Here is a 13125-nt window from a genome sequence, read left to right as displayed (position 1 = left end):
GCTATAGCAGCAGGCCAGGTTTGAGTCTGTCTGAGCTATAACAGCAGGTTAGTTTAGTGTCTGTCTGAGCTATAACAGCAGGCCAGGTTTGTGTCTGTCTCAGCTATAGCAGCAGGCCAGGGAAGGTTAGTGTCCAGCTGAGCTATAGCAGCAGGACAGGTCAGGTTAGTGTCCAGCTGAGCTATAGCAGCAGGCCAGGGGAGGTTAGTGTCCAGCTGAGCTATAGCAGCAGGCCAGGTTTGTGTCTGTCTGAGATGTATCAGCAGGCCAGGTTAGTGTCTGTCTGAGATATAGCAGCAGGCCAGGTTTGTGTCTGTCTGAGCTATAACAGCAGGCCAGGTTTGTGTCTGTCTCAGCTATAGCAGCAGGCCAGGGAAGGTTAGTGTCCAGCTGAGCTATAGCAGCAGGCCAGGTTTGTGTCTGTCTGAGCTATAGCAGCAGGCCAGGTTTGTGTCTGTCTGAGCTATAACAGCAGGCCAGGTTTGTGTCTGTCGCAGCTATAGCAGCAGGCCAGGTTTGTGTCTGTCTGAGATTTATCAGCAGGCCAGGTTTGTGTCTGTCTGAGCTATAGCAGCAGGCCAGGTTTGTGTCTGTCTGAGATTTATCAGCAAGCCAGGTTAGTGTCTGTCAGAGCTATAGCAGCAGGCCAGGTTTGTGTCTCTCTGATCTGTAGCAGCAGGCCAGGTTAGTGTCTGTCTGATCTATAGTAACAGGCCAGGTTAGTGTCTGTCTGAGCTATAGCAGCAGGTCAGGTTAGTGTCTGTCTGATCTATAGCAGCAGGTCAGGTTAGTGTCTGTCTGAGCTATAGCAGCAAGCCAGGTTTGTGTCTGTCTGATCTATAGCAGCAGGCCAGGTTAGTGTCTGTCTCAGCTACAGCAGCAGGCCAGGTTTGTGTCTGTCTGAGCTATAACAGCAGGCCAGGTTAGTGTCTGTCTGAGCTATAACAGCAGGCCAGTGAGGGTTAGTATCTGTCTGAGCTATAACATCAGGCCAGGTTTGTGTCTGTCTGAGCTATAACAGCAGGCCAGGTTTGTGTCCGTCTGAGCAATAGCAGCAGGCCAGGTCAGGTTAGTGTCCAGCTTTGCTATAGCAGCAGGCCACGGGAGGTTACCGTCTGTCTGAGCTATAGCAGCAGGCCAGGTTAGTGTCTGTCTGAGATATAGCAGCATTTCAGGTTAGTGTCTGCCTGAGCAACAGCAGCAGGCCAGGTTTGTGTCTGTCAGAGCTATAGCAGCAGGCCAGGTTTGTGTCTGTCTGAGCTATAACAGCAGGCTAGGTTAGTGTCTGTCTCAGCTATAGCAGCAGGCCAAGTTAGTGTCTGTCTGAGCTATAGCAGCAGGCCAGGTTAGTGTCTGTCTGAGCTATAGCAGCAGGCCAGGTTAGTGTCTGTCTGAGCTATAGCAGCAGGCCAGGTTAGTGTCTGTCTGATCTATAGCAGCAGGCCAGGTTTGTGTCTGTCTGAGATATAGCAGCATTTCAGGTTAGTGTCTGTCTGAGCTATAGCAGCAGGCCAGGTTTGTGTCTGTCTGAGCTATAGCAGCAGGCCAGGTTTGTGTCTGTCTGAGCTATAACAGCAGGCCAAGTTTGTGTCTGTCTGAGCTATTACAGTTGGCCAGGTTTGTGTCTGTCTCAGCTATAACAGCAGGTCAGGGAAGGTTAGTGTCCAGCTGAGCTATAGCAGCAGGCCAGGGGAGGTTAGTGTCCAGCTGAGCTATAGCAGCAGGCCAGGTTTGTGTCTGTCTGAGATGTATCAGCAGGCCAGGTTAGTGTCTGTCTGAGATATAGCAGCAGGCCAGGTTTGTGTCTGTCTGAGCTATAACAGCAGGCCAGGTTTGTGCCTGTCTCAGCTATAGTAGCAGGCCAGGGAAGGTTAGTGTCCAGCTGAGCTATAGCAGCAGGCCAGGTTTGTGTCTGTCTGAGATATAGCAGCAGGCCAGGTTAGTGTCTGTCTGAGATATAGCAGCAGGCCAGGTTAGTGTCTGTCTGATCTATAGCAGCAGGCCAGGTTAGTGTCTGTCTGATCTATAGCAGCAGGCCAGGTTAGTGTCTGTCTGATCTATAGCAGCAGGCCAGGGCGGTTAGTGTATGTCTGAGATATAGCAGCAGGCCAGGTTTGTGTCTGTCTGAGATTTATCAGCAAGCCAGGTTAGTGTCTGTCTGAGCTATAGCAGCAGGTCAGGTTTGTGTCTGTCTGATCTATAGCAGCAGGCCAGGTTTGTGTCTGTCTGATCTATAGCAGCAGGCCAGGTTAGTGCCTGTCTCAGCTATAGCAGCAGGCCAGGTTTGTGTCTGTCTGAGCTATAACAGCAGGCCAGTGAGGGTTAGTATCTGTCTGAGCTATAACATCAGGCCAGGTTAGTGTCTGTCTGAGATTTATCAGCAAGCCAGGTTAGTGTCTGTCTGAGCTATAGCAGCAGGCCAGGTTAGTGTCTGTCTGATCTATAGCAGCAGGCCAGGGCGGTTAGTGTATGTCTGAGATATAGCAGCAGGCCAGGTTAGTGTCTGTCTGAGCTATAGCAGCAGGCCAGGTTAGTGTCTGTCTGATCTATAGCAGCAGGCCAGGTTAGTGTCTCTCTGATCTATAGCAGCAGGCCAGGTTAGTGTCTGTCTGATCTATAGCAGCAGGCCAGGGCGGTTAGTGTATGTCTGAGATATAGCTGCAGGCCAGGTTAGTGTATGTCTGATCTATAGCAGCAGGCCAGGTTAGTGTCTGTCTCAGCTATAGCAGCAGGCCAGGTTAGTGTCTGTCTGAGCTATAGCAGCAGGCCAGGTTAGTGTCTGTCTGAGCTATAGCAGCAGGCCAGGTTAGTGTCTGGCTGAGCTATAGCAGCAGGCCAGGTTAGTGTCTGTCTCAGCTATAGCAGCAGGCCAGGTTAGTGTCTGTCTGAGTTATAGCAGCAGGCCAGGTTAGTGTCTGTCTGAGCTATAGCAGCAGGCCAGGTTAGTGTCTGTCTGATCTATAGCAGCAGGCCAGGTTAGTGTCTGTCTGATCTATAGCAGCAGGCCAGGTTAGTGTCTGTCTGATCTATAGCAGCAGGCCAGGGCGGTTAGTGTATGTCTGAGATATAGCAGCAGGCCAGGTTAGTGTATGTCTGAGCTATAGCAGCAGGCCAGGGCGGTTAGTGTATGTCTGAGATATAGCAGCAGGCCAGGTTAGTGTCTGTCTGAGATATAGCAGCAGGCCAGGTTAGTGTCTGTCTGATCTATAGCAGCAGGCCAGGTCAGTGTCTGTCTGAGCTATAGCAGCAGGCCAGGTTAGGTTAGTGTCTCTCTGAGCTATAGCAGCAGGCCAGGTTAGTGTCTGTCTGAGCTATGAGAGCAGGCCAGGGATGGTTAGTGTCTGTAAGCACGGTGACCTACACTATCCAGGGGACTAATTTCCTCTCACGGAGAGACACCTGTTAGTGCAGTATGATCCAATGAATGTAATTGTCTCCCAATCCCATTCAGTATAACATCCACCCACATACCCTCCTCTCTTCTAGCTGGCTAATGCCACTGGCAAGGAACATTTTGTCCCTAGGATAAAAAAAAAAGAGCAAGATGGAGTTTCTCTCCTCCTCTTCACTCAGACAGACTCATAAAGAAGTGGCTCTAAACAAAACAGGGCAAAAAGGAGGAAGTGAATGAAAAACACTTCATAATAATCATGCACAGTGCCGCGTGTTTCCTGGTTGGTTGGTTAACCTCTGTAGCCTTTTGGTCACGGGTGATACAGAATGCTATGGATATATTACGTGCACAGAAACTATGATATTTAGAGCTGGAATATAATAGAAACACGTCTTTATTTATCGATTTGCATTGAAAGTACATGTTTTTGCTTTCAGAGTACCTTAAAGTGAGTACCCACAGTTGATCAAGTGAGGTGTCTGTCAATGTATGAGGTTTTGTAACCACAATGCAGGACCATATAAATGTGGTGGAAGGTAAATCAACAGTAGAGGGTCGTGAAGGGGTGGATACAAGCTACGGGACCTGCAGTGTTGCTATACTGTTTAAATGCCATGTTTTGCCGGTAAATAACAATACCTGTAAATAACAAACCATGTTTTTTGTATCATGGAGAGAGTGAAAGGGAACAAAGTCCAACTTACTTCAGGCAGTGGAGAGAGAGATGAGTGGAGAGAGAGAGAGATGAGTGGAGAGAAAGATGTGTGGAGAGAGATGAGTGGAGAGAGAGAGATGAGTAGAGAGAGAGAGAGATGAGTGGAGAGAGGGATGAGTGGAGAGAGGGGAGAACTCTAAAATATAGTCTAAATAATATATAGCTAGCCAGGACATATAAATAGCTATAAATATAGCTCACAATGCAATGGGCCTACAATATTTCAACCAGAGGCCCCATTCTTTACAGTGCATTTCCAATGTATGCATCACTGTTTATCAAATTACTGCATTTATTATACATAACAGAAACAAAGGCAGGTGCAGAGAGCTAATCCTATTTCAATCTAATCTGACACTGAACCATCATTGCATGTTGCAGGCAAAGTATCAACAGAAAGAGAAAGACTGTAATACCAAGCAACTACTGAACTCACCAGAGACACAGTAGCAAATGTAATCAGAATATTTTAGCAAGAATAACAAAAATGCAACATCCTACACTCTTTATCAATCAAGGCATATCTGGTATATTATAGCCCAACCTACATGTACCCACTGGCTATCCTCACTAGACCACACCTGAAGCTTTATATGAATATCCTATTCACTGTGTTGTGAGCTACGGAAATTGCATTTAATATGTAGCTACACCTTTTGTCAAGAATCAAACACTAACTTGGCCAGGGAGAGACACGAGGAGGATTGCTATGGTTACCGAGAAGTATGGAGAACAGCGTGTTAAAGGATTACTGGGTTCGGTTGCTCGTAAACTGAATTCAAAGTGCAATTTCTAATAAATATATATTTTTCATTGTTATTACACATTATCAACCAAACTAAACTGGTCATACCAGTATATAACAATAAATGTTTCCGAGTTGCGTCCAGAACACGGTTAGCATAGCCTATGTGTCAGTAACAATACACATGAAAGACACTACATAGCATCATAATACAATACACGATCAACAGACATGAGAAAATGATCTACTAGTGTAGCGTTAAAATAGACTTCTGTGTCTAGGATGTTCACCACGGCAACACGACTATGTCAAGAATAAGTGTCAGTCAAAACCCCGGCTGTGTGTCAATGCCAACCACTGCTCTGTTAACCTAATGGAGCATGGTGTGTAACCACGACCACATGACATTAATTAAAAAGGCCCAAGAGCAGAATAGCACCAATAACTCAATAAACAGGCACAGCAGATAGGGGTTTGCATCCCAAATTGCACCCTATCCCCTATATAGTACATAGGGCTCTGGTCAAAAATAGTGCACTATATAGGGAATAGGGTTCCATTGGGAACGCATTAAGACCGGGGAAAAGTGCATGGGGGAGATGAGAGAGACCTATTTCCCCTTTCCCCTCTGTGGACACTTTCAATGTATTGATTCAACTGGCTGTGTGTGTCGGTCAAACTAACTCACTCTGACCCCACTGTTGCCTATTTGTTACTGGACTAACACCAGACAGGAAATGTGTCATGGGACATGAACATGCCTGATTCAGACATGTCAGACTCTATGAAATTCTGATCATACATTATGTGTTTTCTTTCTTGTTCTTTCACCTGACAAACTGTTACGCTGCATTTCTCAAAATCAATTCAAACGTAGAAATGAGCAGATATGTATTCATTTAATGTACAGGAGAAAGTGCTATATAGATTCCCAGGGATCAGCATTGCTAATTATTGTATTGGAAAGAATCTGCAGATTCTGTTGTGGGTTTTAGTTGTTCCAACCACATCTTGTACAGGTCCTCTTCATTCATATTTCCTCCATTCATTTTCATAATCTGTTACTTACAACAACGATAGCCTACATTTGGTTAAACTTTGTGTAAATCTGTATTGCCTAAACGGTTTAAATTCTTGGTGACTGAATACACTTGTGCAGGTACATTGATATGGTCTGAGAACAGTAGGTGAGGACAAGCATTTTGCTGCCTGTCTGATTCTCTTCCTTGTATCACTAGCTAGAGCCACAGCAGTATTCAGTCTCCACATATACAATACAGTACATATACAGTACAGTACATATACAGTACAGTACATATACAATACAGTACATATACAGTACAGTACAATACAGTACATATACAATACAGTACATATACGGTACAGTACATATACAATACAGTACATATATATATATATACAATACAGTACATATACAGTACATATACATATACAACACAGTACATATACAGTACAGTACATACACAGCACAGTACATAAACAGTCAATACAGTACAGTACATATACAGTACATATACAATACAGTACATATACAGTACAGTACGTATACAATACAGTACATATACAGTACAGTACATATACAATACAGTACATATACAGTACATATACAGTACAGTACATATACAGTACAGTACATATACAATACAGTACATATACAGTACAGTACAATACAGTACATATACAATACAGTACATATACGGTACAGTACATATACAATACAGTACATATATATATATATACAATACAGTACATATACAGTACATATACATATACAACACAGTACATATACAGTACAGTACATACACAGCACAGTACATAAACAGTCAATACAGTACAGTACATATACAGTACATATACAATACAGTACATATACAGTACAGTACGTATACAATACAGTACATATACAGTACAGTACATATACAATACAGTACATATACAGTACATATACAGTACAGTACATATACAATACAGTACATATACAATACAGTACATATACATATACAGTTGAAGTCGGATGTTTACATGCACCTTAGCCAAATACATTTAAACTCAGTTTTTTACAATTCCTGACATTTAATCCTAGTAAAAATTCCATCTTAGGTCAGTTAGGATCACCATTTTATTTTAAGAATGTGAAATGTCAGAATAATGGTAGAGATAATTATTTATTTCAGCTTTTATTTCTTTAATCACATTCCCAGTGGGTCAGAAGTTTACATACACTCAATTAGTATTTGGTAGCATTGCCTTTAAATTGATTAACTTGGGTCAAACGTTTCGGGTAGCCTTCCACAAGCTTCCTACAGTAAGTTGGGTGAACTTTGGCCCATTCCTCCTGACAGAGCTGGTGTAACTGAGTCAGGTTTGTAGGCCTCCTTGCTCGCACACACTTTTCCAGTTCTGCCCACAAATGTTCTATAGGATTGAGGTCAGGGCTTTGTGATGGCACTCCAATACCTTGACTTTGTTGTCCTTAAGCCATTTTGCCACAACTTTGGAAGTATGCTTGGGGTCATTGTCCATTTGGAAGACCCATTTGTGACCAAGCTTCCTAACTTCCTGACTGATGTCTTGAGATGTTGCTTCAATATATCCACATAATTTTCCTTCCTCATGATGCCATCTATTTTGTGAAGTGCACAAGTCACTCCTGCAGCAAAGCACCCCCACAAAATGATGCTGCCACCCATGTGTTTCATGGTTAGGATGGTGTTCTTCGGCTTGCAAGCCTCCCCCTTTTTCCTCCAAACATAACGATGGTCATTACGGCCAAACAGTTCTATTTTTGTTTCATCAGACCAGAGAACATTTCTCAAAAAAGTATGTCCCCATGTGCAGTTGCAAACCGTAGTCTGGCTTTTTTATGGCGGTTTTGGAGCAGTGGCTTCTTCCGTGCTGAGCAGCCTTTCAGGTCATGTCGATATAGGACTCTTTTTTACTGTGGATAGAGATACTTTTGTACCTGTTTCCTCCAGCATCTTCACATGGTCCTTTGCTGTTGTTCTGGGATTGATTTGCACTTTTTGCATCAAAGTACGTTCATCTCTAGGAGACAGAATGCAGAATCCCATGGTGTTTATACTTGCATACTATTGTTTGTACAGATGAACGTGGTACCTTCAGGCACTTGGAAATTACTCCCAAGGATGAACCAGACATGTGGAGGTCTACAAAAAAAATCCTGAGGTCTTGGCTGATTTCATTTTTTTCCCATGATGTCAAGCAAAAAGGCACTGAGTTTGAAGGTAGGCCTTGAAATACATTGACAGGTACACCTCCAATTGACTCAAATTACGTCAATTAGCCTAACAGAAGATTCTAAAGCCATGACATCATTTTCTGGAATTTTCTGCTGTTTAAAGGCACAGTCAACTTAGTGTATGTTCTGACTCACTGGAATTGTGATACAGTGAATTATAAGTGAAATAATCTGTCTGTAAATAATTGTTGGAAAAATTACTTGTGTCATACAGTAGATGTCCTAACCAACTTGCCAAAATTATAGTTTGTTAACAAGAAATTTGTGGAATGGTTGAAAAACAAGTTTAAATGACTCCAACCTAAGTGTATGTAAACTTCCGACTTCAACTGTACAATACATATACAGTACAGTACATATACAGTACAGTACATATACAGTACAGTACATATACAGTACATATACATATACAATACATATACAGTACAGTACATATACAGTACAGTACATATACAGTACAGTATATATACAGTACATATACAGTACATATACAGTACAGTACATATACAATACATATACAGTACAGTACATATACAGTACATATACAGTACAGTATATATACAGTACATATACAGTACATATACAGTACAGTACATATACAATACATATACAGTACAGTACATATACAGTACATATACAGTACAGTATATATTCAATACAATACATATACAGTACAGTACATATACAGTACAGTACATATACAATACATATACAGTACAGTACATATACAGTACATATACAGTACAGTACATATTCAATACAATACATATACAGTACAGTACATATACAGTACAGTACATATACAGTACATATGCAATACATATACAGTACAGTACATATACAGTACATATACATATACAATACAGATACAGTACAGTACATATACAATACATATACAGTACATATACAGTACATATACATATACAATACATATACAGTACAGTACATATACATATACAATACAGATACAGTACAGTACATATACAATACATATACAGTACATATACAGTACATATACATATACATATACAATACATATACAGTACAGTACATATACATATACAATACATATACAGTACAGTACATATACAATACATATACAGTACATATACAATACATATACAGTACAGTACATATACATATACATATACAGTACAGTACATATACAATACATATACAGTACAGTACATATACATATACATATACAGTACAGTACATATACATATACAATACATATACAGTACAGTACATATACATATACAATACAGATACAGTACAGTACATATACAATACATATACAGTACATATACAATACATATACAGTACAGTACATATACAATACATATACATATACAATACATATACAGTACATATACAGTACAGTACATATTCAATACAGTACATATTCAATACAGTACATATACAGTACGGGCAAACATGTTTTAACCTAACCTGCGCCAAAACATATAAAGGCAAAAAAGGAGGAAAGGAAAAGAAAATACAAAAATGAAAGGATGAAGATGATGAAGATGATCATAAACATAAAAGCATAAACACGTTGATAAACATAAAAGCATCCGGACGGTGGAGGCATGGCTACATGGCCTTTTGTTACGGCATCAAAGGGTTTTCTCTGGTTTTATCAATGATGACCTTCTCTGTTTGTCTGAATTATTCAATGATTATTTGCTGGTCTTTCTCTTCACAATAATCCCTGCTGTTTCTATCTACGCCCACACTAGGGCAAGATGATGATCACGATCTGGCGGTTAGGCTACCGTACATTTTCTCCTTTTCAGTCATTGAAGGAAAAGAGAGAATGGGGGGAGAGGAGAGAGAAAAAGGAAAAAAAATGTACGGATGAAGGGAGAGAGAGAGAGAGAGAGAGAGAGGAAAACCAAGAATCAACACCAACCTTTACAATGTACGTCACTCCGGGTCCAGAGATCTTCTCACTGGAATGCAGCCATCCCCTGGAACAGGGTTTATTCACCAGTCCACTGTTACCTCCTCCTCCACTAGGTCCCCAGTCCTCCCCTCCATGTCCCTGTCTCTGCCCAGCCTCCCTCTCTTCCAGCCCCAACCTGCTGCCCTTCTTTCCCCCTGCGTTGCTCATGGTGCCTGGCTCTTGCTGGGAGGAGTGGGAGTGGGAGCAGGGAGGGTGGTGGTGGTGGGAGATGCTGGAGGCTGAGCCACAGGAGGAGCCGTTACCACCACCACCGTTACCGCCACCGGAGGCTGCCAACGACACACTGGGGCCAGAGCCGCTACCAATGCAGCTGGATCCACCACCGGAGCCTCCAGCACCTTGCAACTTGGAGAGGGTCAGGTCCTTGACGTGGGAGGGGAGGCTCTTGATACCCAGCAGGCTGGAGCCTGAGTTGGTGAATTTCAGGTTGGACACTTTGTTGATGAGGGTGCACAGGGTGGTGGTTCCATCGTCTGAGGGGTCGGCAGCGGGGTGGTGGTGGTGGTTCACGCCGCCCTCGGATGGCGCTGCAGGAGGGGTGTACGGGGGCTCGGCGGAGGACGCAGGGGCTGCCGAGACCTTGGGGTTCATGGTGAGGCCGTGTAGATCATCGACGGACGTCACCGACTCATTCCTGAATCTGTTGTATTTGGTACGGTGAAGCATTCCCCTCTTCTCTGCCTCTGCCCCCTCCTCTGCCTTACAAACGCACCGGCAGGTGTAACGCCGCCAAGTAAATTATCCTTCTCTCCTTAAACATAGCAAATGCCTTATAGTAACCCCAGCAGGCCCTGTATGATGGTTGACTAGAATTTTCTCTGCTGCTGAGGAAGTCAGAGAGCTGGGTTAGTGCTGCTGCTACTGCTGTTATTGATGCTGAGGCTGAGGTTGCTGTTAGGAAAATCCAACGCCGCGATGATCCAATCCGTTGGTAGAAAATAAACAGAAAAGAAGAACACAATCCATGGAAATAGAACATGGAGGAAAGGTGAAAAAAAAGGTTCCAGAAGCTTCCAGAATGCAGAGAGAGAGATGGACGTGGTAGAGGAGGATATAGTTTTATTGCGCTGCTGCTCTCCTCTCACTGTTGCCTACCGGCTCAAAGCAGAAGCATGACTCACAGATCTGAACAGAGACCTTCTCAACAAAAGGCTCACTGAACACTGAAAATCACTTCCTGTTACAAAAAAAAAAAAATCCTCCCACTTACAGCACACTAGAACCAATCAATTCTCAAATTTCCCAGACGGATATTTCCTCTTCACCGCAGGAATGCTTTTCAATTTTATTCTGTGGTACGGTCGGTTGTGGGAAAAAGGGAAAGAGAATCGCAAAGAGAAAAATATATCCTGATGATAAAAGATAATAAATGATTATCAACTTGTCTCCCTTCATACCCCCTTCACACATTATCTGGTTAGAACATACTCCTCTACAGACTGGGATTATGTTCCTGTGAAGGGGAAAATCTAAGTAATTGATGCTGAATATAGCCTACTGATGACAGGTGATGAAAAATCAATAGGAAACAAGGAAAAATAACATTGATGTGAGTGATAGGCATGCAGCTGGCAATGAATCTATTCCATGTCCACAGTACTTCAGAAGAAGAGGACAATCTTCCTAGTATCTGTATTTGCAACAAAATGTACAAGTTGACTGTTACATTAACATACTGTTCTCATTGCAGCGTGCAATTTTTTTTTTGCAATGACACGGACAAGGACATCAATACATATCTTCTATAACATCATAAAGGTGAATATTATATTCTACCATGATGATGACACATGCATGAGATTAATACAAATATGTTAAACAAATGCAAAAATAGACCCTAATCTTATATTAAAATACATCTAGATAACACATCTATGTATTTGAACGCATCAGTACACTTCATGATAATTCTATCATTCAAAAAATATTGAACAACGTAGAATAGATATTTTCCTTCCTCTGTTGAATTTGCATTATCACTATTCTATTTACATTCTGAGACAAAGGATCAGTAGAATGATACTTCACCTCTCTGATAACAACCTGCCTGTCCTGAATTATCCCAGTGAATAATTCATAAACAGAATAAAAACACGTTTTCTAATTAAACAGATAACACTGACTCAGCGCAGAACAGAAACACAAGAAGACAGGCTCATCCAAACAGCAAGGCAAGGCATCAGTAGAACAGCAGTCTAGATCAGCAGTCTTTCTACATGAAGCCAAAAACCATTCATGTAAAATGTCCACAGGAGCGACACAACTAAGAAGACTGACAGTCATTCATAAGCTTCCGCTCTCTCTTATCCTGCTGCTGCAGATTTCGCACTGCACTGCAGTCCCTCCCAACATCTCTCTCTCTCTCTCTGTCTATCTATCTCTCTCTCTCTCTCTCTCTCTCTCTCTCTCTCTCTGTCTATCTATCTCTCTCTCTCGCTCTATCTATCTCTCTCTCTCGCTCTCTCGCTCTCTCTCTATCTCTCTTTCTCTCTCTCTCTCTCTGTCTCTGTCTATCTATCTCTCTCTCTCTCTCTCTCTCGCTCTCTCTCTCTCTCTCTGTCTCTGTCTATCTCTCTCTCTCTCTCTCTGTCTATCTCTCTCTCTCTCTCTCTCTGTCTCTGTCTATCTATCTCTCTCTCTCGCTCTCTCGCTCTCTCTCGTCTTCCTGCCTGACGAATACATAAAAAAAGGAAAGCACGTTTGCTTTCTCCTCAGAAACAAAAGCAAACAAAAAAGGAAGGAGAGATACAAGAAGCTTCTCTTAAATCAGAGAGGACAAGAGAAAGAAGACGATAGAAGAATCAGAACGATGAAGGCAAATATTATTTAGTCTTTATGTGAATGAAACAGCTAGGCTCACATACCAATGTTTCTGTGAATGGAGCAAGGCCTTTCTATCTCTCTCTCTGCAAGGAAGGCAGTCCCTCGGGATGGAATGGTCTTATCCAATAAGAGACGAGCTGGATGACTCATTCAGGGTAGGCTTGCAGAATAGTGGAAGAATCCATTCTGAACGCAGGTG

General features: G+C 42.3%; 1 protein-coding gene across 1 annotated transcript in view; it reads right to left on the bottom strand.

Annotated features, from left to right (window-relative positions):
- Nucleotides 1–12498, bottom strand: part of shc3 (SHC (Src homology 2 domain containing) transforming protein 3) — a 60143-nt gene extending 47645 nt beyond the window's left edge. The window contains exon 1 of the mRNA XM_036936877.1: nt 10050–12498. Coding sequence (XP_036792772.1) covers nt 10050–10769 — 720 coding nt within the window. The 5' untranslated portion in view covers nt 10770–12498. The remainder of the gene's footprint in view (nt 1–10049) is intronic.
- Nucleotides 12499–13125: the final 627 nt, after the last annotated feature.

Source organism: Oncorhynchus mykiss, chromosome 12, assembly GCF_013265735.2.
Source record: "Oncorhynchus mykiss isolate Arlee chromosome 12, USDA_OmykA_1.1, whole genome shotgun sequence".
Taxonomy (NCBI): Eukaryota; Metazoa; Chordata; class Actinopteri; order Salmoniformes; family Salmonidae; genus Oncorhynchus; species Oncorhynchus mykiss.
This window is presented reverse-complemented; position numbering and strand designations above follow the sequence as displayed.